The sequence below is a fragment of the Ustilaginoidea virens genome, chromosome 3, assembly GCF_000687475.1.
Source record: "Ustilaginoidea virens chromosome 3, complete sequence".
Classification (NCBI taxonomy): domain Eukaryota; kingdom Fungi; phylum Ascomycota; class Sordariomycetes; order Hypocreales; family Clavicipitaceae; genus Ustilaginoidea; species Ustilaginoidea virens.
In genome coordinates, this window is record NC_057318.1 from 5,388,420 (window position 1) to 5,412,476 (window position 24,057).

A 24,057-nucleotide genomic window follows, 5' to 3' on the forward strand; every position below is an offset into this window, starting at 1 on the left:
GTTACTGGTGGCGAACAGGCTTATGAAGAGGATGACTGGATACAGGGGGGGACAGTGTACTACGCGCAAGGCGCTCGTGTTGGCTGAACAGCCTGCCGGGAGAGATGTGCACTACCGAGGACAAAGAAGCACGTCGTTCGCACGTGGTTGTCCATGATTGCGCAGCTGTGGAAAGCTAGCTGCGCATGTTCAAGACGCACGTCGTGGTTGGACGCTATCGCAGCGAGGCCTGGTGCTTTGTGGCTCCACGGCACGGGGGTATGTGACGTTGCGCCTTGGTGAGGGCTGGTCCATGGGGTGTCTATCGGTGGTGGGTGGTGGAGCGGGAGGATGGGCGCGCTGGAAGGCGTTTATGGTCGATTTGATTATCGGGACGCGTGTGCGAGGCCTGGGGTCGACGTGGACATGGTGTGCTGGTTGTGTAGACGTTGTGTAGGCGTGCGAGGAGGATGCTCACTTGAGCGAGTTTATGGTCGACGTGGACATGGTGTGCGTGTTTGTCTAAACCTGAAAAGGAGCATGGCCTCGAGGCTGCTGCAAAAGAAAATGCTGTGCCATGTGGCGCCATCCACAAGATCAAGGGTGAAAAGCGCGACAGCAACACCACCACGACACAGTCCGCGAGTGTCCAGAGTCCACAGTCCACACACACCCAGGGGATCGATTCAACGCCAGAGGCCGCCCACGCCTCCGCCTCCGCCTCCTCCTCGACCGCCCCGGCGGCGCGCCTCGCCCTGGATCCAGGCCGTGAGGAACTGGCGGTCCGCGAGGCGGCGCCCGTCGGCGACCCTCGTCGTCGTCTGAGCCTCGCCGGCGTCGAAGCTCAGCAGCGTGGGCACAGACGTGATCATGTACGTCATGGCGAGCGAGCCAGCCATGACGTCGGGGCTGTCAAACTCGACGGGGGCAAAGGCCACGCCGCCCTCGGGCTCGCCCACGCCCGACTCGACCAGAGACTGCAGCAGGGGGAGCACGGCGCGGCAGGTCGGGCACCACGATGCCGTCCAGAGAGTGAGGAGCGGTGTGCGCGAGGACCAGGACAGGGATAGGTACGTGTGGAAGGAGTCGGGGCTGCGGATTCTGTGGCCCGGGTGTGGTTGCGGGGGAAGGGGGTGGTTTCCAGGGTGGTCCCGGGGCGAGGTTAGCTGGCTCGCGGGGGAGGAGAAGAAAGCAAGCCGAGGGCGAGGCGACAAAGGCAAGGGGGGGGGGGGGGGGTTGATGTGGGAGAAGCACGTACGGGGCGTGGAGTTGGTTTTTGGCGCGGAAAGCGAGGGTCGTGTGGATGGCGCGGGTCGAGGCGGGATGGCGGGACGCGAAGGACGCTTTGACGAGGGGGATGGGGATGGGGGTTCGGAGGTTGGGTCGAAGCGGGCGGATGGGAGGCATTGCGACGGACGACCGGGTGGTGACGACCGGGTGGTGACGACCAGGTGGTGACGATGCGAGTGTTGATCAGATAAGCTTGGGCATGGGTGGCTGGTGGCTGGTGGCTGTGGCTCAGGGGGACGTGGTCATGGCGCCTATCCCTGGATTCTGGGGTGGGTTGTGGATGACGATGGATAAAGACGCGAGGGCGATCGGCTTGACCGTACAGCATCACATGCTCTGCTGGATCCGTGGATCAGCACGCATGAAACTTTGCCGGGGTTCGGACGCGGCCACCCAGCGGACCAGAGTCTAAAGGAAAGAAGGGTCCGGTACCTAACCTGGGCACTTACCCTATGTATTGTACCAGGAGAGTTTAGCGCGCTAGCCGGCCTTTACTTGCTTTCCAGGCAGCAGGAGCCGGGGCCGTTCCTGCCTGTCCGTCCTGTTGTCATCGAGGCTAATGGCAACAACACTGGGTCTGGACCGGGTCTAGCGTACGGACGAGGTAATAAGCTTGCCGCTCTTGCTATTCCTGCTCTTCCTGCTCTTCCTGCTCTTTCTGCCCACGGCCAATGTCTGTCTTACTCGGCATGTTCCACCAAAGCCCCCCCCCCGACTTTGACCGGTTCATGAAACGTGCTCCCTTCACTCCCGCGTCCCTAGGAATCTCCTCCGCTATCCTGTCGTATCCCCCAACTCGTCCAACAACAAGCAGCCTCGCCTCCTCCGACCAACCTCTCGTCCACCCTCCGGTTCCGGCTTTGCCTTTTTTTTTTTCTTTCTTTTTTTTTTCTTTTTTTTTTCTTTTTTGGCTCCGCTAGAATCTTATTGCCCGCCTTCCCCCGACCCAAATAACAACAACCTTGATACTTCAGCCGAGCTAGCTTTAATAGTTCCGCACCGCTTGGCCCCCGCGCAACCTCGGGAAGCCCGACTCCCTCTTGTTTCCTAGAATCCTCTTCTGAAACCTCGTCTCGTCCTTTCCTCAATCCGGGTGTCCCAATGCTACTCGTTCAAGTATAAACATCTCGAGTCGCTGCCAGCAGAGCGTATCCCGCTGGGCCACGCGTCAACCCGTGTGCGCGCCGCAGAGCACACTTACATGCCCCCATCGTGACCTCTCAAGAAGCCCTCCAATGTCGTCGTCGTCAGAAGGCCCGAAAGAAGGAGCCTCGCGCTGGAGAATCTTGCAACTACTCAGATCTGGTGCCAACAACCACGACGTTCCAGAGGAAAAGCAACCTTCTGGGCATGCGAAATGGAGCTTTGGCGTACTCAACGACAAGCGAACAGTTGAGGTACCCGGTACAAAGCAATCCCAAAGCAAACCCCCTTCCAACGCTTCGTTTCCGCTAACTCTGGCCTAGGTTCTGTCCTTCTCCTGGCAGCAAACCGTAACGAGCCTCTTGGTCTGCGTGATGTGCACGCAAGGACTTCGCATTCATCCATTCCCGTGGGATTCCCCGTTGACGCAACCTTGTCGCCCGGAGGCTCTCGTCCAGTCGCGCAGCACGCTCCTCCCCCCACCTCGGCCGCCGGGCAGCAGCAGCAAGCCGACGGCAATGATGGAAAGAAGAAAACCCAGGACGGCACCATCATCCTTGACCCTCAGCCAGAGGACTCGGCCAACGATCCTCTCAACTGGCCCAGCTGGCGACGAGATACCGCCTTGTTATCACTGGGCTTTTATTGCATGATTGGCGGTGGCATCACATCCCTCATGGCAGCTGGCTTCACAAACATCGCCCATGACGTCAATGTAAGCGTGGAGACCGTCTCCTTGACCGTCGGTTTGTACATGATGGGCCTGGGTGTCGGCTCCGTCTTGGCCTCTCCGACCGCCATTCTGTTTGGTAAGCGGCCTGTCTATCTTGCTAGTGTCATCTTGTTCGTCGCCACCTGTGTCTGGGCTGGGTACGCTGCCAGCTTTTCCTCGCTCCTCGCTGCCAGAGTCTTTCAAGGGGTCGCCATCAGCCCCGTCGAATGCCTCCCGTCGGCTACAATCGCCGAGATCTTCTTCCTCCACGAGCGGGCCTATCGGATCGGCATATATACCTTGTTATTGCTGGGAGGCAAAAACTTGATCCCCCTTGTCAGCGCTGCCATTATTGGCCGCTTCGGATGGCGCTGGGTCTTCTTGTGAGTATACACGCCCAAGAACCTGCCTCCTAGGCCCCGGGTGGGGCCGTCGCTGACTGCAGTTGATAAGCATCGTGGCCATGGTGGCTGGCCTGGGCTTTGTACTCCTTTTTCTCTTTGTTCCAGAGACCTTTTGGGATCGCACGCCCACCAGGAAACCGTCGTCGCGTCCAGGCTTCCTTCGCCGCCTTTCGTCCCGCAAAAGCGTGCATGTCCCGCGATTTTCGTTTCAGTCCGTCGACACTCACAAGACTTCGGAGAGACCTCATTCCCCCGGTGCTGCCAGCCGTCAAAAAGATAACCACGTGGGATTCCTGCCTGCCTCACCTGCGGCTGGCGAATTCCCACACCGGACGAAAGGCGAGGCGACTGCGCTCGAGCCTTCACAGGCAGAAGCAAACGTTTCTCCTCAGCCCGCTTCCCCTCGGCACGTCGGATTTGTCGACGTGGCCGAGTTGTCTAAAAGTGGAAAAGACGCAAGCAACAATGCTGCGCCAGAAGCATCCGGGCCAACTAATGGACCGTCTGCTGCCTTGTCGTCGTCTCCGTCGTCGTCGTCGTTGTCGCCGCCGCCGCCGCCGCCGCCGCCGCCGCCTTTGGATACGAATGTTGGGCTGGTTCATGTGCCTGGTGAGCATGCCGGCTTGCACGCCGCGAGCCCTGTTCATAGTCTCCATTGCGCCTCGCCGCACGCCGTGCATAAAAGTCCTGACGGGCGCGGCGGACAGTCACCCTACTGTCTAAGCGCTACGGGAAGCGCGGCCAACGTGGATTATTTCTCCCGCGGCCCCAACCTGGACAATGAACGAATACCGGCATCAGCACTGAGGGCTCCGCCCAAGGTGAAGACGTACACGCACAATCTGCGGCATCAGCCTGCCCGGACGTTTATCCAGCAACTGCGGCCTTTCCACGGCCGGCTCAACAACGACAAATGGCTCAAAGTGATGGTTCGGCCATTTGTTTTGTTCTCGTACCCGGCCGTGCTATGGTCCGCTGCCGTGTACGCGTGCTCCATCGGGTGGCTCATCGTCATCTCGGAGACAATGGCCATCATATACCGGGATCCCAACATCTACAACTTTGGCGCTCTGCAGACGGGTTTGGTGTACATCTCGCCGTTTATCGGGGGCGTCCTCGGCACGGGGGTGGCGGGCAAGATAAGCGACGTCTTGGTGCGCGCCATGTCGCGACGCAACGGCGGTTTGTACGAGCCGGAGTTCCGGCTGGTCATGGCCATTCCCATCATGATGACGACTTGCATTGGCTTGATGGGTTTTGGGTGGTCGGCACAGGAGAGGGACCACTGGATTGTCCCGACCCTGTTCTTCGGCGTCCTGTCGTTTGGCTGCTCCCTGGGCTCGACCACGGCCATTACGTTTTGCGTGGACAGCTACCGTCAATATGCGGGCGAAGCGCTGGTGACGCTAAACTTTTGCAAGAATGTGCTTCACGGCCTCATTTTCAGTCTCTTTGTCTCGCACTGGATGGCTGACGAGGGCCCCAAGGCCGTCTTCATATGGCTGGGCGTCATCCAGCTAGTCGTTCAGCTTACCACCATCCCGCTGTTCGTTTTCGGGAAGAGGGCTCGCATGTGGACGGTGCGAAAGAATCTGATGGAGAAGTTTTGATCCGAATGCCTCGACGCACTCTTTTCCTGTTCCTCGGAGTTTGTCCAGCAGTATGAAGGTGGGGGTTGACCGTGTTTCAGAGGTTTGGGGGCGCTTCTTTATGCTTTTGTGCATCCATGGTCAGAAGGCGCGGCGGTAATGCATCCCTGGCGGAATACGGAGTACGGAGAATAAGTTGGCTTATCTGGGCGTGGCGGGCGTGGTGGGCGTGGTATGTTGTCGACTCACGAGCACGAGATGGGTGCCAGCATTGGTTTGGAGAATCATTAATTGAGCGTTGTCGTTTTCGGTGATGCGGAACATACGGAACAGCAGCAAGACAATGGGGGCAGATTTATGAGCACAATGTACTAATGTATCAGGTGTATCAGTATATCTTGCGATACGCTGGCAAGGGTCTGTTTGCGTGATGGTGATGACGATGTCTGAAGTCAAGTTTTGATGTTTGATGCGTGAAGAGGGGGGTGGTGTCTGATGTTTTGATTCGTCAGGGCAGTTGCCCCACCGAGGCGCAAAGAAGTTCTACCATGTATCCGCTATATATAACCTTGCGAGTCGTGTTTCCCGCCATCCCATATTCTCGACGTTGTCGCTGGCTTGGCGGCTTCCAAACGTGCAACCTTTTTTTTCTTTTCTTTTTTTTTCTCTTTTCCTTTTTTTTTCCCCAGCCTCGCACGTGTCGTCGAATGGCGTCGGCCAGAATCCCGCCTTTGCTGGAGCCGTACCTGCGGCTGCCGCCCGAGGCGGCTCTTGTGGTTCTGACCAGCGTGCTGGGGTGCAGCGCAAACTGGCTCGTCTTGCGCTGGGCATATGGCCTGCTGAGCGGGCGGCAGCAGAGCGGGCGGCAGCAGAAGGGGCAAGCTGCGGACGACGGAGAGGGCGACGGCGATGCTGCCGTGGTTCTGTGCAGTTTCCTGCAAGACGGGGCGTTTTGGAGGGAGGGGTTGAGCAGCTTGGTAGGTTTGTTTGTTTGTTTGTTCGGTTGTTCGGTTGTTCCCTTGGCTTGGTTTGATCTGTGCTGCTTCGTTTTTTTTTTTTTTTTTTTTTTTTGTTTTTTTTTCTTTGTCTGCGTGTTGTTTTGAACACCATGATTCTGTGCGTCCACGATCTTTCTGCTTCTTGTCTTGTCACCATGACCCGTCGTCGAGGCTGCAAAATCCCCGACCTTTTGACTGACAAAACTGCGAATTTTCCACGCCCCAGGGCCTCGACCTGGATAACCTGCAAGCCGCCAAGCGCTTCTCCTTTGTGGACGGCCTGACGGGCCTCTACGCCCCGGATCCGGATCCGGAACCCGCCACCGGCGCGGGCAGGCACCACGTCCTGCTGAGCAGCACCGTGGACCACGTGGCCAGGACGCTGGAAGCCGCCATCGCCGAGGTGTCCGGCGGCGGGCGGCGGGTCGTCCTGGTCATGGACCACATGGACGCGTGGCTGGCCACCGCGGACGAGTCGGCCTCGGACGTGGCCGCCATGCTGGCCGCGCTGAGGGAGGTGAGTCGGCCTGGGGGCCTTGCACCGATGCCCACGGGGGGGAATCGCTTCGGCTAACGTGCGGCACTGCGGGCGGGAAAGAGAGTCCACGCCGCGGTTGTGACGGTGGCGGCTGACGAGGCCCTCGTGCAGGCGCAGAACACGACGCTGGAGAAGGAGCACGCGGCGCTTGTCTTGTCGCTGGCCCACGAGGCGCACCTGGTCGTGGGGCTGAGGAGGCTGGATACAGGGACGTCGGGGGACGTCAGCGGCGTGGTGAGGATGACGGGCGGAGGGAGGCGGGCGGGCAGGCTCGAGGACGCCGAGTATCTGTATCGGTTCTCGGGGGATGGGGGGGTGAAGGTGTTTGAGAGGGGAGCCTGATGGCTGGGGGGCTGGGTGCTTCCATGCTTCCATGCTTCCATGCTTCATGCTTCCATGCTTCATGCTTCCATGCTTCCATGCTTCATGCTTCCATGCTTGCATGGGAGAACTGCTTTCCCCCGGGCGGGTGCGGCGCCAAGATCAAGATTGGTTCCAAGGCGCGGTTGGCGGCAACGCAGGGTTCAGTCTGTCGTTCAATTGTCGCGGCAAACCGTCGGCGGGAGCAGCAGCAGCAGCCACCTTGACAATTCGAGAACGCCGCCACACACAGCACATGGGGGGAGCGTCCTTTGAGTCGTGAGATTTCATCTTTTTTTGTCTTCCCTTCTCCAAAGGCTACGCAGCTGGAGCGGGAGTTGCTTGCTTGCTCAACACGTCCAGAAACAACGCCCGTGCCATGCTCCGACCAGCCCGGATTGCCTCCGCAAGACCACATGACCCTCCCCGTCAACAAGGCACACAACAAGACCAGGACACCACGTCGAGATTTCCTTGCCTTTATTCTTTATTCCCTGCCGAAAAAAAAAACCAAACAACAAGAGCATTCACCCCAGCTCGTTGGCAGATAAACCCACCCCCTCCCCCCCTTTCTTTCTTTCTTCCACCCAAGAATCCGATTTCGCAGGCGGTCAAGATCGTCAAGGACCCCCCCCCCCCCCCAACAAAAAAAAAAAAAAAAAAGTGCTTCCTCGCAATTTGCAGCTGAAAAGAAAGCGTGGCGAGGTCCAATCGTGCGTGTTTTTTTTTTTTCTTTTGCAATGCCTTTATTGATTTTGTACTTTGCTGCTCACAAAGGGGGAAGCTAAAATCGGCGCGTCTTCATTTTTTTCAACTTTACTCCGCCTTGGAGGTCGGGCCGCGCGCGCCCTTGGGTCCGCCCGTCTGGAAGCCGTTCTTGAATCGGCGCGACACCTCCTTGAGGTAGCGGCAGCGACCGGTGCCGACCGTCTTTCTTCGCTTGGCCTTCTCGCCCCAGTTGTCTGGTCGCAAAAGGCGGGTTAGGTTAGCATTGGCTGACGACGCGGCGGGCGGGCATATCCACGACCCCGGAACCCAGTGTTTCTTGGGGTGGTCCAGACGTACACTTTCGGGTCTTGGCGGAAGGGTAGCCGCAAGAGGAGCACTCGTGCTTCTGGATGTGCAGCGAGCGACGGCCTGCAGCACAGCAAAGGTCAGCACCGCGTCATTCCGATTCCCCGCCACGCGTCCTGCGCCCTTCTTCCCCCGCTCGTTTGTCCGGGCTTGAGAGCCGGCATCGTGTCGTTCGCAACGCACACAGCACTCCCGGTCGCGTCGGGCTGCGGGACACCGCTTTCTCGCAGCGGCCGCGGGACCCCCAACCACTGCTCTCTCTTGCCCGCGGGCAGAAAAAAAAATACATATATATATATGTATATTATCAAGGGCGTGTTTTACTGACCGCATCGTCGGCACAAGGTGTGCGTCTTGTTGTGACGTTTACCGAAGCTGGAGGTACCCTTCGCTGCAAAAATCAAGCCGGTCAGTCAGGCAGTCTCACGGAGGCCAGGGCATCCTCTCCTCAGCCCGTTTATTCCCCCCCTTCTGCCGTGGGAGGTGATGGGGGGGAGGGCGGAGAAACAGAATTTTTTGACGGGAGGAGGAGCGGTTCGCGGCAGTCACGTACTCATCTTGGCGGTGTTGGTTTGACCTGTGGTGGAATGACGACTGAGGAAATTCTCGGGTTGGGGAAGAGCCTTATTTTTCTTGTCGGTGGAGTTGTCGTCTGCGTTGGGGACGGGTCGGGGTGGTGCGAAGCCCTAATTTGCCCCGCTGGCTGCGCACAAACTGCAGGTGAAGCGAGTCGGGGCTGGCACAAGTCACGTGACTCGACCGCTCGTGCAATCCTACGTCAACTACCCTTGAAGCGTTTTTATTTGCAGAGCCATCGAGCCTCGAGGCTTCATCAATATCCCTCATCCGGAGTAGGCATCTCGGCACATCAAAACAGGCTCGCTCATCTAGGGTGAATTCAATTGAAACCTCCGTCTCGGCACACAAAAACAAAACATCTCGTGTCATATACGTACAAAATATCGGCAGAAAATGCTCGAGATGTAACAACGGTGATTGACTTCCCTAGGACAGCAATTAAAAAAAAAAAAAAAAAAAAAAAAAAAAAAAAAAAAAAAAACTCATTTCTTTGCTCTGCTTTGCTATTCCATCATTCATGGTGACCCAACCGAAAACGCCGCGATAACCCTGTAATGCAAACCCATCCCTTACCGTCCTCTTCCCGGCACCCCGGCAGCTAAGGAAAGACTGCAGGCCCAAACGTTTGACCCGGCGCAAGAGGTTTGGATATGGCGCTTGCCCTCCAGTCAAGTGTATCTGTCATACCGTCATTTCCCCACCAGTTGGGCGCGCTCGCGTTTGTCATGTACAGCGTGAAGAAGATGACGAGCGTGCTGATGATGAGGCCGCAGTCCAATGCCGCAGAGACAATGTAGTTGTATTGTAACCACCAGCCGGTGTAGCGGCGCTTGATAAAGTAGTTGAACACGATCCCCACCACACCCCAGCAGAGGAAGATGTGCACGGTGGCGGGGGGCAGCAAGCCAGTCCCGCCGTAGATGACGGGAGTGCAAACATATCGCCAGATGGACCGGGGCCATCGTCTAGCCAGCAGCCATGTGAGAATCGGCGTCGCTGCACCGACAAGCCAAAACCACTGCAGGCTCGCGTAGGTAGCCCCGTGGCTGAATATTCGGGCCGGGCCGATGGCTCCCCAGATGACAGACGCCGTGTAGTAGACGTGTCCGCTGGGGCAACTGTAGCCGTCCTTCTGCTTCTCGCTGCAGATGTCGGGGATTTTCGCGAGGGCCCAGTTCATGACTCCAATCTGAACTATGGCGGACCAGATCGAGGCGACGAGCTGCGACGAAAACATGACGCGAGGTGGAACTTTCATGTAGTGGCCAAGCTTGAGATCCTGGGCAAAATACAGTGCTTGGGACATGGAAATGTAGCCGTAGTTCTTGAACATCATCATGGTCATGGGCTTGCCAGGGACCATATAACCAATGATGAACTCGGTCAGTACGTTGAGTCCGAGCTGAATGTTGGAGATGCCCTGAATAAGACCAATTGGGATGAGCCATATAATTGGCAGCAGCAAGCAGACGACAAAAGCCCACGCAGGAAATCCGGTTGGCCATCCTGTGACGACACCAAAGGAGATGCCGACCATGACGACTAAAAGAGCTGTGACGGACGTGTTAGCTACTCCCTGACCAACTACAAGTTCGTTGATGAACTGGAGAGCAGAAATGAACACAACATGTATATGTATATTTGTAATATATATATACGCGTGTGTGTGTGTGTGAGTGTGTCAAAGTCGACTTACCGGCATACCACCAATCCTCGGCATCGCGATACTTCTTCATCAGGCGCATATGTACGTCGTCTTCTTGGTGACGTGCCATTCTAAACTGCCTCCAGATCTCCTTCCCATGATAAAGGCCAACGTGGACGATAACAGCGGACATGGCGGCGAAAGATAGGCCGTAGGCGAGGGCAAACTGGGTGGATAGGTACAGGGGCGAGTACGCTTTGTACGCCGTTTCGTTAAAGGTAAAGTTGTTGTCCAGGATACGGGAAACGTTGTATACGTTGCCAGTGCTGTCGTAGGCCTCCGACGACTGTACAGGCATGTGATCGGCGTACCAGGTGCCGCTGAAGTGTACACCCATGGACACAATCACGAAGAAGAAGACGATGCCGGCCAAGACGTTGACAATAGCGTAGAAGGGGGGGATGAGCGGCGATCCTAGGAAACCAGTGGCAACGGTCCAATCAAAGGTCAAAGGAATGAGCCCGTAGCCGTGGTTGTTGCCGAATATTTTGTTGACAGCGACATTGTTGGGTGCAATCCAGCAGGCGATAGCAAAGTATGACAGACCTTTGAATATCCAGCCGGGGAACCAATACCATACGAAAGCTGCGCAGCCGACTATGAGAAACAGCTTGTAGCGACCAATGGTCCAACCATTCGTCTTTGACGGATCCGAGCGCGAATGATCATGAAGCGTGTAGAACAAGGCGCAGTTGACAAGGTCGGCAGGCCAGATCATGGCGGCAGGCCAGACCAGGAAGCGGCGCGCAAGACCAGCCATGCCATAGCCGGTGCAAAGAGTGGTAATGCCGAAGAGCAGCTGAAAGGCAATACCAAACTCCTGTTTGTAAAATATCTTTTGCGTCAAGAGAACATCAGTTGCGTAGAGAGCACCCCCTCCGTAAGCAGCCTGTCGTGATGTGTCTTGTTAGTCATCTTGAGAGCCGCCTTTGCGTGGCAGAGTCGTATCATCAAGGGTGTGAAGAAGCGCCAGAAATGAGAAACTCACGTTAGACATGGCAACAATAACCACATGCTCCTTGAAGTTGAACTTTCCGGGTCGCAAGTTGAAGCTTATGCCACAAACATTCCAAACTCTGTCGGGCATAACCATGTCCCAGCCACGACCAATGGGATACGCAATAAGTTGGATAACATAAGTCGTAATAGCAACACTAGGATTCCGTAGGGAGAAGAGCATGTTGATTCCCGAACCCAAGGTGCACAGCAACAACCCTATCGCCCAAGCTCGGACTGTGTTGGCGGGTACGTCCACATCATAGTTTCGTACAACAGCTCGGACCTTGGCGAGTCAATCCTGGTTAGCGATGGTTCTCTTGCTCTAACAGAACATGTCGGGAAACAACGAGGAGTGCGAAAGCGGTGCAAGATGGTGGAAAACTGCAGACGGACGATGTGGTCGGCCGTGTCCGATTTCCGCCGCTTATCGGCATCTTGATCACCATTTCGTCTTCTCATTTCGCCCCCCCCTCGTTTCGTCGCGAATAAAGCGCAGAGACTGGGCATTTACCTACCTCCGGATAGGGGCTGTTGTCTTCCATTAAAGCATGCTCAATCTCGATGCCCTTCTCGGCATTGCCAGTCGCTAGTGCGGCGTCGACATCATTCAACTCGTCCATGGACAGGTTGGGGTCGAGTTTGTGTGCCTTTTCGAAAGCAGCGAGGTGTTTGAGGTGATCCACGCCCGACGATTCCCCCCCGACAGGCTCGGGGATGGGTATTATGTCTTCAACCTCATGGCGCTTGCGAAAGATTGAGGGAAGCATGACGGGCTTTCTCTCCAGAGTCCCTCCGGAACGAGGGAAAAAACGACCAGAGCAGGGTGTCGTGGATTAAGACACGAGGCGGTCGTTTGTCATTCAGAAATCGGCAGATCACGACGGCCTCGAACCCGGGGCTTACGCCTTGACCCGTTCGGCCGTCTTGTGTCGCTCTTTGAATGTACTGAGACGTCTGGTCCAGGCTTGTCGCTCCAGGACAACAAGCAAAACAGAATCGACAGATGCTTCTGTCGTGGTAAAGCAGTACGTGGCTCCTGTCTACGGTAGTTTGGAGACGCACTCATGCGCACTCATCCACACTCGGCCGTGCAAAGGGTGGATATGATGGGAGTGATTGGGGAATGGGGTCTGGTGTTGAGAAGGACAGAAGAGATGCGTGGTGCCGTCCTTGGCGCAGACGAGTGGGCTCGCTCGCGCATTGCATCGAACAAGGAAAGGGCAAGGAGCGGGAGAGGGGAAGAAAAAAAAAAAAAAAAAAAAAAAAAAAAAGGGCCCGGCTGTTCCACCCTGGGTTCTTTTGTTCGGGGTGGATGGGGTGCGGCGCCGAGACGGCTGCAACTATCGTTACTTTTGGCTCTCCCACCCACCTATCTCTATCTCGCTCGACACTCTTTTTCCTTCTTTATCATTAGCATCACGGTCACCTCCACCTCCTTCTTTTGCTTCGCCTGTTAAAAGTGTTTCTCTTTCCTCTTCTCCAGTCCCGCTCGTCCCGCTTGTCTGCTTTGTTGTCGCTTCGTTGTCGCTTCGCATTGTCCTGCTTCATGCCCGCCTTTGCCCACTGGTTGTGCTTGTCCGATTTCACACCCGAGTCAGCGCCAGGTCCGACAAGTCGTGCCCTACGGAGCACACAAGTGCACACAGTACGGGAGGTATGTGCAGTATGTAACCTTTGGCGGGAATTCCGGAGGGGCCTCTTCCAGTGCCATACAGTGTCGGTTGGCGTTCTGATACTGCCCTCTCTTCTCCGCGCCCAAAAGCGCCCCCCCCCCCTCCCCCCCGACTACACTAAAGCTGACTGGGCAGCTGCCGGGCGGCTGCCGGGCAGGCGAAGCGAGGGTGTGGTTGTTGCACAGAGTTCGAAAAGGTCCCATTCCCTCCGACAAGATTCCTTCCATCTACGAGGCCTCTCCCACGTCGTCGCAGGGGCATCCGTGCTTTTTCCCCATCCGGTCCGGAGCCCTCAGCCTCTCACCACAAGTGTCGCAAGGTTCTCCGTACTCCGCACCGTTTTTGTGCGAGCAGAGGCGGACCCCTGTGTCTTGGCCGGCAAGTGCTGCGCCTATTTTCAGCCTTCGATAACAGCTTTCGGTAACAGCCACTCGCCCGGCCGCACGCACAGTACGACAAAAAGGAGGGGGGTGCAGTACGGACTACCTGGACCAGGTTGCCCCCCAGACAACAGGCCTACGGGCGATTCGACCCACAAGTCGTACCATCAAACGGCCATTCCGGGGTTTGCCCTTTTGCTTGTGCCCATTTTGGTCAGGCTTCCCCGCTGGCCACGTCCCTCCAACGCAATCAAATGGGCTACGTGACCCCCCCCCCGACCTTCCCAAAGAAGCTTAGTCCAAAAAGCCCGCGTATCCACAGCTGCCAAAACCCCTGGCTGCCACTAGAGAAACTTGCGACAAGTGCGACGAATCAAAGAGGCGACGAGTCAGCCATTCATGTCTTCCGCCACCACGTCAGCGCGCCATGCAGTTTTTCTGATAGACGAAAGCCCCCGTCATTCCATCAGTCTTTGGGCAGATGCATGCAGCTGAAGTTCCCGATTACCTGCCTCCAATAGTCCTTATTCTCCTTTTCAGCTAGGTTGGTATCGAGAGCTCGCTTCCCCATCCGCTCTCGCCTATCTGAAACTGACGTGACGTGACGCCTGGGTATCTCGGAGCGCCTGGCATGGCATAAGCCGCAAAAGTTGAGAAAACTTGCACGTCTTCAGACGGCCCGTCATGTAATACCTCCGCAATCGACGACCCTGTTCAGCTAAACGACTGACAGCCCGTACTGACTGCGGAGCCTTGGTGTGTGCCAGATTGGCGATTTCGGCCACTCGTTGAAGCCGTGACAATTCCACCTGGCTTGTGGTGCCCTCTTTTGTCCCTAGAAGCTGAAGAAACGTCAGTCATATGAGACTAGCTAAGAGGAAAGATTTGCTGGCACGACTTACTATATTCCGATGGGGGCCTTTTAGCATTATGTGCAATCAGCACTCTCTTGCCCAGGCGTGACATACTCCAGACCGACATGCGTCTTCTCATCACAGTGGCAGGATTGTGTACTAGGGCACCATAGTTTAAATAAGTTTAGCTAAATACTTATGTATCATATAACCACAGCTTAGCACTTTCAGTTCACGAAGTACATTATTATCTGAAATTAATCGCCAAAAAAAAAAAAAACCAAATGTTCATCGTCCTATCGAGTTCGCTTGACCTACGGGAGAATCCTTGACCGAAGCAATCACCTTCCTTGTGCCATCATATTGACCGCGTCTCCATCTGGTAATCAGGTCAACTACATTGGAACAATCTTGATGATTCTTGAACTGTCTATTGGCAGCAACGCCGCAGCGGGATGCGGTTGAAAACCGCCATCAGCGGTACGGCCCATATGTCACGTAAATTAAAGCATCCCAACTTTCCTCTCCTCAGTCCGCCCTTGCCTGCTGAATCACTCAAGCGCCTGTCACACGGGTTCCTATACAGTGAGGGTACTGGCAACACACAGCATTTGCTTGCCACTACTTGTGCGTCGAATTCCAGACAGAAAGAAACACAGCCGCGGTTCATATATCAGGAGACTTTGGAAATGTTGCTATGGTCAACCCATAAGTCACCTGGATTATGGAAGTTGCAGTTCCAATTCTGGTCACGACACGAGGACTGAGAAATTTTGCCTTGTTGAACAAGGACTTGTTTCTCTTGTTGATTTTCCGCCTTTCTTCTTCGTATGTTCTCACACTTGACCGTACTTTCTTTCTTTTCTTTGCTCTCCGCAGGTTGCTCGAATCTAAATGGTTCGAGATACGGCATTATCCCCTGTTGAGGCCCCAGGTTCCATTTACTTCCTGCTGGTCCGGTCCTCGTGAAGTTCAGACACCCATTCTTCAATCATGATGCATCTTCATCCATTAAGAATCCTCGGAGACGATAATTATATTGAGCTGAGGGAGGTCATGGCCCTGTTTCGGCCAATGGCTGTCTTGATCCATAATCGCACGTTCAACAGACTCTTCGAGAGCCGTAGCTCCAATGATGATGTGCGTGTACGTATAAGACTATACGCTCTCCACCTACAGACGGGTTGACTTCAGCGACTGGGCAAGGCGTGCCCTCTCAGCGACAGTCGCCCGTGGTTTACTTTTCCCCAAGCCGGCGATTTCATATTCAAGTGGTATAAAGACCACCACTCTCTCTAATAAAGCAAAGAATTTAAGTTGTGCCGTCGAGACACGAGGCTTGCCGCCAGTGTTGTGCTGCTTCACAATGCCCAACACGTCTCCATGTTTCGAGCCGCATGCTCAGCCTGGTGCAATGTCGATTTCGACTCTTGTCGATCCTCAGGCAGTGCTGACATGTGCCAGTAATGCGGCGACCTGATCAGCTAGCGCAGCTTTCTCCCATTCTCATCCAGGGTTGTCGACAGAGTAACTTGGAGACCGAGGAGTTTCTCCAATGGATAACTTGACGTCTTTTTGCGGGTATATCCCAGGCAGCGGCGCCAGGTGTTCTTGGCATGTTGGATCATACTTCGCTTGATGATTGCGATATGGAAGGCTTGCGTTCCAAAGGGCAGCCAAGTGGACTGGCGAACGAGAATAAGATGGCATTGGAGTGTTTTGGCCACATGCTCCTTACCCACGGAGGTACGAAACAGCATCACGGTGCTTTGCATCCGCCAGTGTCAAACTCCGCATCTGTCTGTAAAGGGGCAATGTGGATTCCTCGCACGACTTCTCTCAGTCTGCTCCGTGATGTTTCCCTGATTTTGGAGCTCGATTTGTCTCGCTTCGCCTCCGGCGTCCCGATATCTCGTCTGCCGTTTCCCGGTCTTGCGTTTCAACTGGCTTGGTGAAGCCAGTTCAGTGCCTCGTCGTTGCCGAGGGCGGGCTCGAGAGCATGTGCACCCGTATCAAAGGGGTACCCTGCTTAACGCCCTGGGTTTCAACCCCAGAACACCGATTTGAAGGCATCCCCAACAACTACAAGATAGCATCAGGGGTATCAATCAAGGCGTTGCCGCCTATGAACCTGCCCCGCCAGCTTGGCGATGCAGGCATGCCTGTGTCGTCGATCTAATGCCCAGTTTGAGGCGCTATTCCAGCGACTACCCCCGGAAACTCGTTTTGTCGTCTCTTAGTCGCTAGCTGTATGTACTCTCAGTCATTTTCAGCGCGGACAGAGCGCCGGTTGGTGAATACGACTTGAACCCTCGCCAGAGCCTGTCGCCTCGCACCCGAGCTGAAGATTGCACGCGGTGAGGATAACGCCTGAGATCCTTTTTCGCAAGTCACTGACTGAATGCAAAGAAGATGTTCCCCGAGACGCAGGGCCAGCTTTCCGTCGATCTACGGGGTTCTGGTGGGATTGAACTCCATCAACGACAGAGGCTTTCGGCCGGCCAAAGAGGCGGCGCAGAGCCACTTCAGTTTTATGATGAGCACGTGTCCCGTATGGACGTCTGCTCAGCACTGCACTGTAATCTCTGCCAAACCTGACCATGTTCGTGCAGGGTACGATTGCCTGTATATTACCGACAACGATTGTTGGGAGAGGACTTTTCGTGCTGATGCTGAGACGCTCACTTGGCTGAAAACCCGTTCATGGGATTCACCGCGGTAGCGCACGACGCAGCTGAAACTTGAAGCAAGAATTCACACGATGCTGAAGAAGTCGGATGAATTGTTCTCAAGCCTCCAAACTGTGTTCGGGGTCTGTTGATGAAGGGCATTTCAATATGAGAATGCCAGCGTACAACCCACACCGCCGAGAAGCAGAGGCAATCCAAGAGGTAGATGGCTCTCAAGTTGACGGCACGAAAGACCCAACTTCGTGCGTAAAGACAAGACAAGACATGGCATCGTTTTACCGTGGCGCGAGCAAGGGACAAGGCACACCTCAAACCGCATCAATGCACTCTACAGCCTGGGCAGGATCTACCCGTCAACAGCTCGCCGTACCGCAATGATATTGACAGGATCATGGTCCATTCAAGTAGCACAGGTGTGCGAATCCGCTTCAGCCGAGTGCAAGGATGGGCGAGGTTCGTGGCGCGGCGCGGTCTTTGCCCACAAGAACCACGTCCCACCGACCTGCAGCATTGACGCGAAGTTGACAATGGTGTGCAGGACGCAGGAGAATGGGGTTCATTTCTGTCCATCTCGTGTCTTCACATGGCAGGGGGTGACAGACAGCTGGATGATTGCAACCTCCGAACCTGGAAGTGCTACAGAGTCCAGAATCATCATGACCAGCTCCCACTTGGCAAGTCTTTATCGTGAAGACGGCCAGCTGCGCATCATAGTAGGTTGCTGGAGTTTGTCCCACCTGAGATAACCAGAGTCTTGGCCGTCCATGTCGCTGGAACTCTCGAGGCTGTCTCTGGAGCCAATCTATAGGACGATACAGACCGCCATGTCTCAGTTAGCCGTTGAAACGCTCCCGTTATTTGTGTCGGAAGGTACGAGTACAACATTACCTGCAGAGAGAATAGGCATTGGTTTGGGTGGTTCCCTGTCATGGCTGCTTGAAAATATATCATGTGATTTTACAACTGACGCCGAATCGTTTTATCTTGTCTTGTTTTGCCAATGTCTGTAGGTTTAATCGTCTAACCTTGTTTAATGAATTGCCCAACGCCTTGCCCAAAAAGAAACCAACGTCTGGTGGCGCAAAAAAAAACCTGCGAGGGGGTCGAGGGAAGGAGCCAGGTGCCAGGGGACAGGGGACAGGTGCCAGGTGCCAGGTGCCAGGTGCCAGGGATCACTCAATTGGAATATTCATGTTTATCCGCGACTCTCCACTCAAACGCTGCCGGATGCACACTGCCACACTCCCTTCATCCCTGCTGAACGAAATCCGAAACGAAAAGGCAAAGGAGCAGGGAACTCGGAATGCTGCCCAAAAGTCCGTAAGCTCCTGTCGCACCACTTGCTCTTGTCGTTGCAGTGTGCAGTGTCGTTACAGATGAACACCTCGGGAGCCGATGCTCCGCAGTCGGTACTCCGTACTGACCTGCCAAAAGGGCAGACATCAGAAATGTATCTACTAAAACAGTCAGCTCGCCCCTGCAGGACTGCAGAAGCCAAGTTCTCACACCACAGAATCGCCGAGACCAATGCTGCAATACAGGAAAGTCAATGACAGGGCTCTAGCAGGACCGTGGATGGGGTCTCTGCTAATGCCGTGGATCCAAGTTTTCCGGAAACTTTGGGTCAAAAACCGTCGGAAGTACGTTTGCTGATACACCCCTTGTGGCTTTGTTCCTGCCTGTTTACTCGTCTCGGTCTTCACCTTCCAACAGGCCTGCCAAGTTCTCCTGTTCCACTTGAGCGGGTTGGCACCGATTACTCCCCGGGGGTTACACACTGCGGATTACGGAGTTAAGACTACGGATGGTCCACGACAGGGCTGAGAGCGGGGAAGACGGACGATTCAAGCCTCGAGGCAGGGTCATGTGAAAATTCACTCGGGAAAAAAAAAAAACGAAAAAGAAAAGAAAGTGCGTTGCGCTTCGTGACAATACTCCGTACATTGTGTTGTATCGGGCGAAAGTCCAAGCTTACCAATGCACAACATACCAACAGCTCAGATCAACCGAGAAGAGGAGCCAGGTTTCCTCGATTTCGACCACAAAGAAGACGACAAGGCTGTAGTAGGTAGCAGCAGTGGATGATCCTGTAAGCCGGAAGTATGCCGTCTGCACGAAGCAGTCTTTCGAGTGGCAGCACTACTCCGCACCTGGCTCAGGAGTCGGGACTCTGGAGTAACAGGCGTCATTTCTGACATCTCTCGTCACCAACAGCACCGCAGTTCGTATTGAAGCAAGACAACCCAACTGAGTCGGTACCCGATCCGCAGCAATGGCTGAAGTGCCGGATCTTGGGTCTGTGTCACCTGCTCTGTGTTGCCGCCGTCCTTCGGTTCACTTCCGGTGCCTGGGCCATCGCTCCGGCATAATCCATGCGAGTCGTATTACGGAGTACTACCACCAACGGCGGCATTAGCGGCAAGCATCTTCATGTTTCCCGGTGCCTAGGGCGCCCATGATCCTGCAGCCATCAGCTGAACGGTTGCCACTCCCGATGGAGTCTCCAGTGAGATGCGCGAGTGACAGCGGCAAAAGGCTGACGACCTATTGGATTATGAAGCTATCGCTTGATGGACGCATTAGCCACCCCACAGCCGTGCGACACTGGGCTGATTACACCTCCATTCGCTTTACTAAGCCGTCGATTGCTCAGCCGGCTAGCTTTCTGCAGATGCTCAAGACCCTTGACAAGCGGGAGTGTACGGAGCACACCCCGGAAGACAAGAGAAGTCTGCGAGAGTCTAGAGGATAGCAGCACAATCAAATGGCTGAGTCGTGCCAGGCGATGATGAAAATGGGCGCACAGGGAACATGGGGCCTTTAGCTCGGTTTCTTTCTTTCTTTCTTTTTTTTCCCCATTAGAAGCGATCCATTTCCTTATCCACCTGCCATATGGGTTATGGACAGGGGGTACGTCATCGACTTTGACGTTTGGCTTGGGAATCGGCGATGCATCAGACGGAAGAAGAAGAAAAAAAAATGCTGTGCTTAACTGTGCTTAACTGTGCTTAACAGAGTAAGAGTAGCAAACGGGATTTGCTGCCAAGCAAATGAATGAATCGTGGTGTGGTGCTATATTTATTACCCAGGGCGACTTGAAAAGGGACCTGCGTATAGGACCGGCATTTTCGAACAAATCTGCGTTGCAGAATCAAAGCGACCTCAACAGCTGCTCCAACAGCCGAGTGTGCGGCAATATCTTCCGATTGGTGCCATTCTCACATCAAGGAGAGTTGGCCGAGCAGTCCCCGCTCTGATGGGCATTTGGGGATGGGGGAAAGAAAAAAAGGGGAGGGTGGAGGGAGGGGAGGATGGAAATGGCATTCAGCCATGATTACCTCCGATGGTACGAAGTAAAACACCCCCGGGTCGCGCAAGGCGCAATGCTGCCCTGCCGCTTCGACACAAACTGGTTGGCATGGCCTCCCGATTGCTGGCAACTAGTCATGGCCCATTGGCTGCTGGCGGATGGAAGCATTGACGAGCTGTGATGCGTGACGACGGGGGGGGGGGGGGGGGGGGGCACATGCGCCTAGACTCTAGACTCTAGAGGCTGCTGAGAGGCTGTGGCAGATGGCACGGGTGTACGGAGTACTCCATGTCCGTAGCGATTGCCGTTAGCGCCAGGGGTCAGTTGGCAAAATCTGTCGGATGGTGCCTGTGCACTAACTGCCTGCGTCCGCCAGGCAGGCAGCACCAGACGCTTTGATGTTTTGCAATTGACCGTTTGAGTTGACCAGACTGACGACTGACTGGCTGCCGCACATCCATCCCTTGGACGGAACGGCTAATTGTCCGCTGGAGGGGACTGGGCTGGCGACACGAGGCTGGCTGCATGTGGAATACGCGCAGGCTACTAGCAGGTACCTACCTAAGGTATGTACCGGGCATGTGACCTTTGTACTAGGTACCCGAGGCACCCACGGCAACCTCAAGGCAACCCTGCGGAGTAACGAGCAGCTTAGCTTAGCTCTCTTCCCGATCCGGACGGCAGTGTGACGTCAGTCCGCAGCAGTGAGCGCCGCGCGGCCGTAGCGCATCTCGGCATCATCTGAAACAAGAAAGATCGTCACAGCTTTGTCGCGCCATCGAGCTTCTCCTGGCGTGGCGCTGCACACCCTGCCAAAGCAACCAGACGAAGAAGAAACAAGACAAAAAAAAAAACCACACACACACACACACACACACACACACACAAAAAAACACAAAAAACACAAAAAAAAATTACCCCCTCAGCTGTCAGCGTGTGCGTCTGTGGTCTATGTACCAAAGGTCGCATCACTTGGGAAAGGGAGGACCAATTGTTGCACGTTGCGCGCCATCGATTGCGCTACATGGGACGACTGACGGGCTGTTCATGCCAATGTACTCCGTGCACTGGACACCCCCCCCCCCTCCCGCCAAAAGGGGTCAATCAATTGGCGTCCGTCGTCGACCGAAGCCAAGGGGGCAGCATCTGGATTCAGGACCTCCGTTCGAATGGGGAAAAAAAAAAAAAAAAAAAAAAAAAAAAAAAAAAAAAAAACCACACACACACAGGGGGCGACTTGAAACAGGAAATCAATCCTGTTCAAAGAGTAGTCGTCCGTACAGAGGGAGTAGTCCTAAGCACCAGCTCCCAGAACGCAGGGGCGTCGTTCCTCTCAGCGGGGTCCGGGACTCCACATGCATACAATACAGCTGGACATGGGGTAGGAATCAGGCAAAACGGCAGCGACATGAGCCAATGCGGCGGCAGCAACGGATGTGCCAAGCAAGGAAAAGATAAAAAAAAAAAAAGGCATCGATCGGGGTTACCATGGATAAGGGCTGGAACGTTCTAGCACGTACCGTACTGCGTAGAATGTCAACCTGGTCGCATCAATGTGCGTGTACGCCGGACGCCAGGCACTTGCAGGCTGGGATTGGCGGCTGCGGCTGGCCGGCCCCGCAGTACGGCAAGGTGGCGGCAGGCCAGAGCCAGCAACGGCGAGACACTACGGAGTACGGTTGAGTCAGCACTACCAGACAGACCAGTAACGGACAGAGTACCGAGTACCGAGTACGAAGTTGACAGAGTCCTGACCAAGTCGCCCTCGGCATAGTAGGGGGGGGGGGGGGGACCTGGCCTCCTCCCATCCAAGGAATTGATTTTTCATCTCGTATTCACCGTCCGAGCCTTGCCTGCAGGATCCTGGCTTGGCTTGGCTTGCCTCAATTGTTCGTTTCCGGGCTGCTTCAGCGTCCCGGGGTTCCCTCTCTGCCTGGCATTGCCTCGGCGCTTTGGCGATCCTTCAGCGGTTCCTCTTCCCCTTCCATCGCTCCTTTGCGTCAGCCCCTTGGCCAGAGCGAGTCTCTGGATTCTCTGGAGTCTCTGCGACGAACGTTTGCATCGACACTTGTGGGCGTCCGCGACTTGTCGACACACGGAGCGACACACGGGCGCAAAAAAAAAACTTGCACTCCCGATCGAGCCCGTCGACGTGATCTCGTCCGATCGAGTGACCGAGGGCTGCCAACCAAGGCAAAGACAAGGCTGGGGCTAAAACCATTCGGATTGACGATTCCCAGCAAAGGCCCAGCCCAGCAGCACGACATCAAGTCTCCCAGCAGCTGCGAGGCTCCTCCTGCCTGGCTCCTCCCGCCTGGCTCCTGCCGCACACCAACTGCCAGCACCTGCCCGCCTCAGCCTGTGCTGGGCTGCCCCACGCCCGAACCTTGCATGAAATTGATGCTGGTGTCCCTGCACGGCCCAGGCCTTTTAAAACAGCACAGCACAGCACAGCACAGTACAGCACAGTGCCTCTCAGTCCAGCAGCTTGCGCCTGGCTCTTGCCAGAGAATGTCAACGTTGATAACTACAGTACATACATACCTAAACTAGGTAGTCCCTCTGTTGCGTCAAATTGATTCTCACAATATCGCACCTTGGGCCCCTCACCCGTTGCTTCAGCCGTTTCCCCGACCGGCAAACAGCGACGAGTTCCGATCGCTCGTGTCGGACCAAGCATCTTGAAAGGGCTGATCACAGCCATCCCCGGGTGGTTACCTGCCCCATGAGTAAGAGACAGGTGTGTGACTGTGACTCGTGTGTCTTCACCAAATACCAGACCAGTCAGTCCCTTCAAACTTCACAGCACATGTCGCTGGCATCCACGGAAGCAGGTCTCGACGTATACCGAGTGCTTCCTACACCTTTCACTTTAGCCAGCCGGCTTGAAGTTGCGCGAATCCTGAATATGTACGTCCGTACTCTGCGCCTCATATCCCCGTCTGCTGCGAGAAAGGTACGGTTGGTTATTCCCTTCTTGCCACCATATAATATAGATGGGGATTGACGAGCTTGGCCTGGTCTCGTCTGCACTCTTGTGACCTTGTCGTGTTGTGCCGTTTTGCTCTCCTCTTTAACCCGACCCAAACCCAAGCACCATTCCCTTTCTCCTCCTCCCCCACCCCTTTTTTCTTTTTTTCTTTTTTTTTCTTTAATCCCTCGGATGGATTGGAGGCTTGACTTCAATCATGTCCTGCCATCCAGGTTGGTTGTCTCGATGCCGCGCCGGTCGATGCTTTGGTTTTCCTCCATTTACTTTTGCTTGACCTCGTTGATGCCTGGCATCATTGTCTGCCGCCCTTGGCCAGCTCCAGCTCCACGGCTCCCTACGTTGCTTACTACTCCACCGTCTGAGACTGCTAGAGAGCCATGGAGGGCGCTAACCCGACGTCAATCAGAAAAGGACATCAAAAGCGGCCCTTGACTTTGTCCTCGGCTTGGCCTTGCTTTTAGTCCTACAACATTCTAGCTGATATTGATCCCTTGCCAAGGCGCTACTTGATCTTTCGCCATCATCTTGTCGGATCGATAGCCCATTGGTTTCGGCAAAGAACGGAAAATCTTGATTCGTTAGGTCAAACCCGGCTTTTTTTCAGATGAGCTTTGGTGTGCGGCCTGGCACTTAGGACTATTGATACAGCGGCATAAATCGCGTCTGACGCAGCCCAACGCCACTGGACTCGTTGCCTCAGGCTCGGAAGGGCGGCTGCTCCACTCCGCATTAGGTACCTGCCGGGCTCCCCTTGAAAAAAGAGAGCTTTGCTGCTAGGAGGTACCTGC

At 55.2% G+C, this 24,057-nt stretch overlaps 5 protein-coding genes across 5 annotated transcripts; 2 read left to right on the forward strand and 3 right to left on the reverse strand.

Annotated features, from left to right (window-relative positions):
- Positions 1–665: 665 nt before the first annotated feature.
- Positions 666–1,386, reverse strand: UV8b_04369 (uncharacterized protein; the record flags this gene model as incomplete). Its single annotated transcript, XM_043141867.1, has 2 exons — positions 666–1,080; positions 1,238–1,386. 2 exons carry the CDS (start codon positions 1,384–1,386, stop codon positions 666–668), a joined length of 564 nt encoding a protein of 187 aa, XP_042997801.1.
- Positions 1,387–2,504: 1,118 nt separating this feature from the next.
- On the forward strand, positions 2,505–5,138 carry UV8b_04370 (uncharacterized protein; the record flags this gene model as incomplete). The annotated part of the gene is made up of 3 exons (XM_043141868.1): positions 2,505–2,673; positions 2,736–3,507; positions 3,578–5,138. The coding sequence occupies 3 exons, from the start codon at positions 2,505–2,507 to the stop codon at positions 5,136–5,138; spliced, it is 2,502 nt and encodes an 833-aa protein (XP_042997802.1).
- Positions 5,139–5,824: 686 nt separating this feature from the next.
- UV8b_04371 (uncharacterized protein) lies at positions 5,825–6,995 on the forward strand (the record flags this gene model as incomplete). The annotated part of the gene is made up of 3 exons (XM_043141869.1): positions 5,825–6,094; positions 6,342–6,632; positions 6,714–6,995. 3 exons carry the CDS (start codon positions 5,825–5,827, stop codon positions 6,993–6,995), a joined length of 843 nt encoding a protein of 280 aa, XP_042997803.1.
- Positions 6,996–7,829: 834 nt separating this feature from the next.
- UV8b_04372 (uncharacterized protein) lies at positions 7,830–8,644 on the reverse strand (the record flags this gene model as incomplete). The annotated part of the gene is made up of 4 exons (XM_043141870.1): positions 7,830–7,975; positions 8,079–8,150; positions 8,416–8,478; positions 8,641–8,644. The coding sequence occupies 4 exons, from the start codon at positions 8,642–8,644 to the stop codon at positions 7,830–7,832; spliced, it is 285 nt and encodes a 94-aa protein (XP_042997804.1).
- A 620-nt stretch (positions 8,645–9,264) lies between these two features.
- UV8b_04373 (uncharacterized protein) lies at positions 9,265–12,137 on the reverse strand (the record flags this gene model as incomplete). Its single annotated transcript, XM_043141871.1, has 4 exons — positions 9,265–10,217; positions 10,363–11,260; positions 11,360–11,653; positions 11,886–12,137. The coding sequence occupies 4 exons, from the start codon at positions 12,135–12,137 to the stop codon at positions 9,265–9,267; spliced, it is 2,397 nt and encodes a 798-aa protein (XP_042997805.1).
- Positions 12,138–24,057: the final 11,920 nt, after the last annotated feature.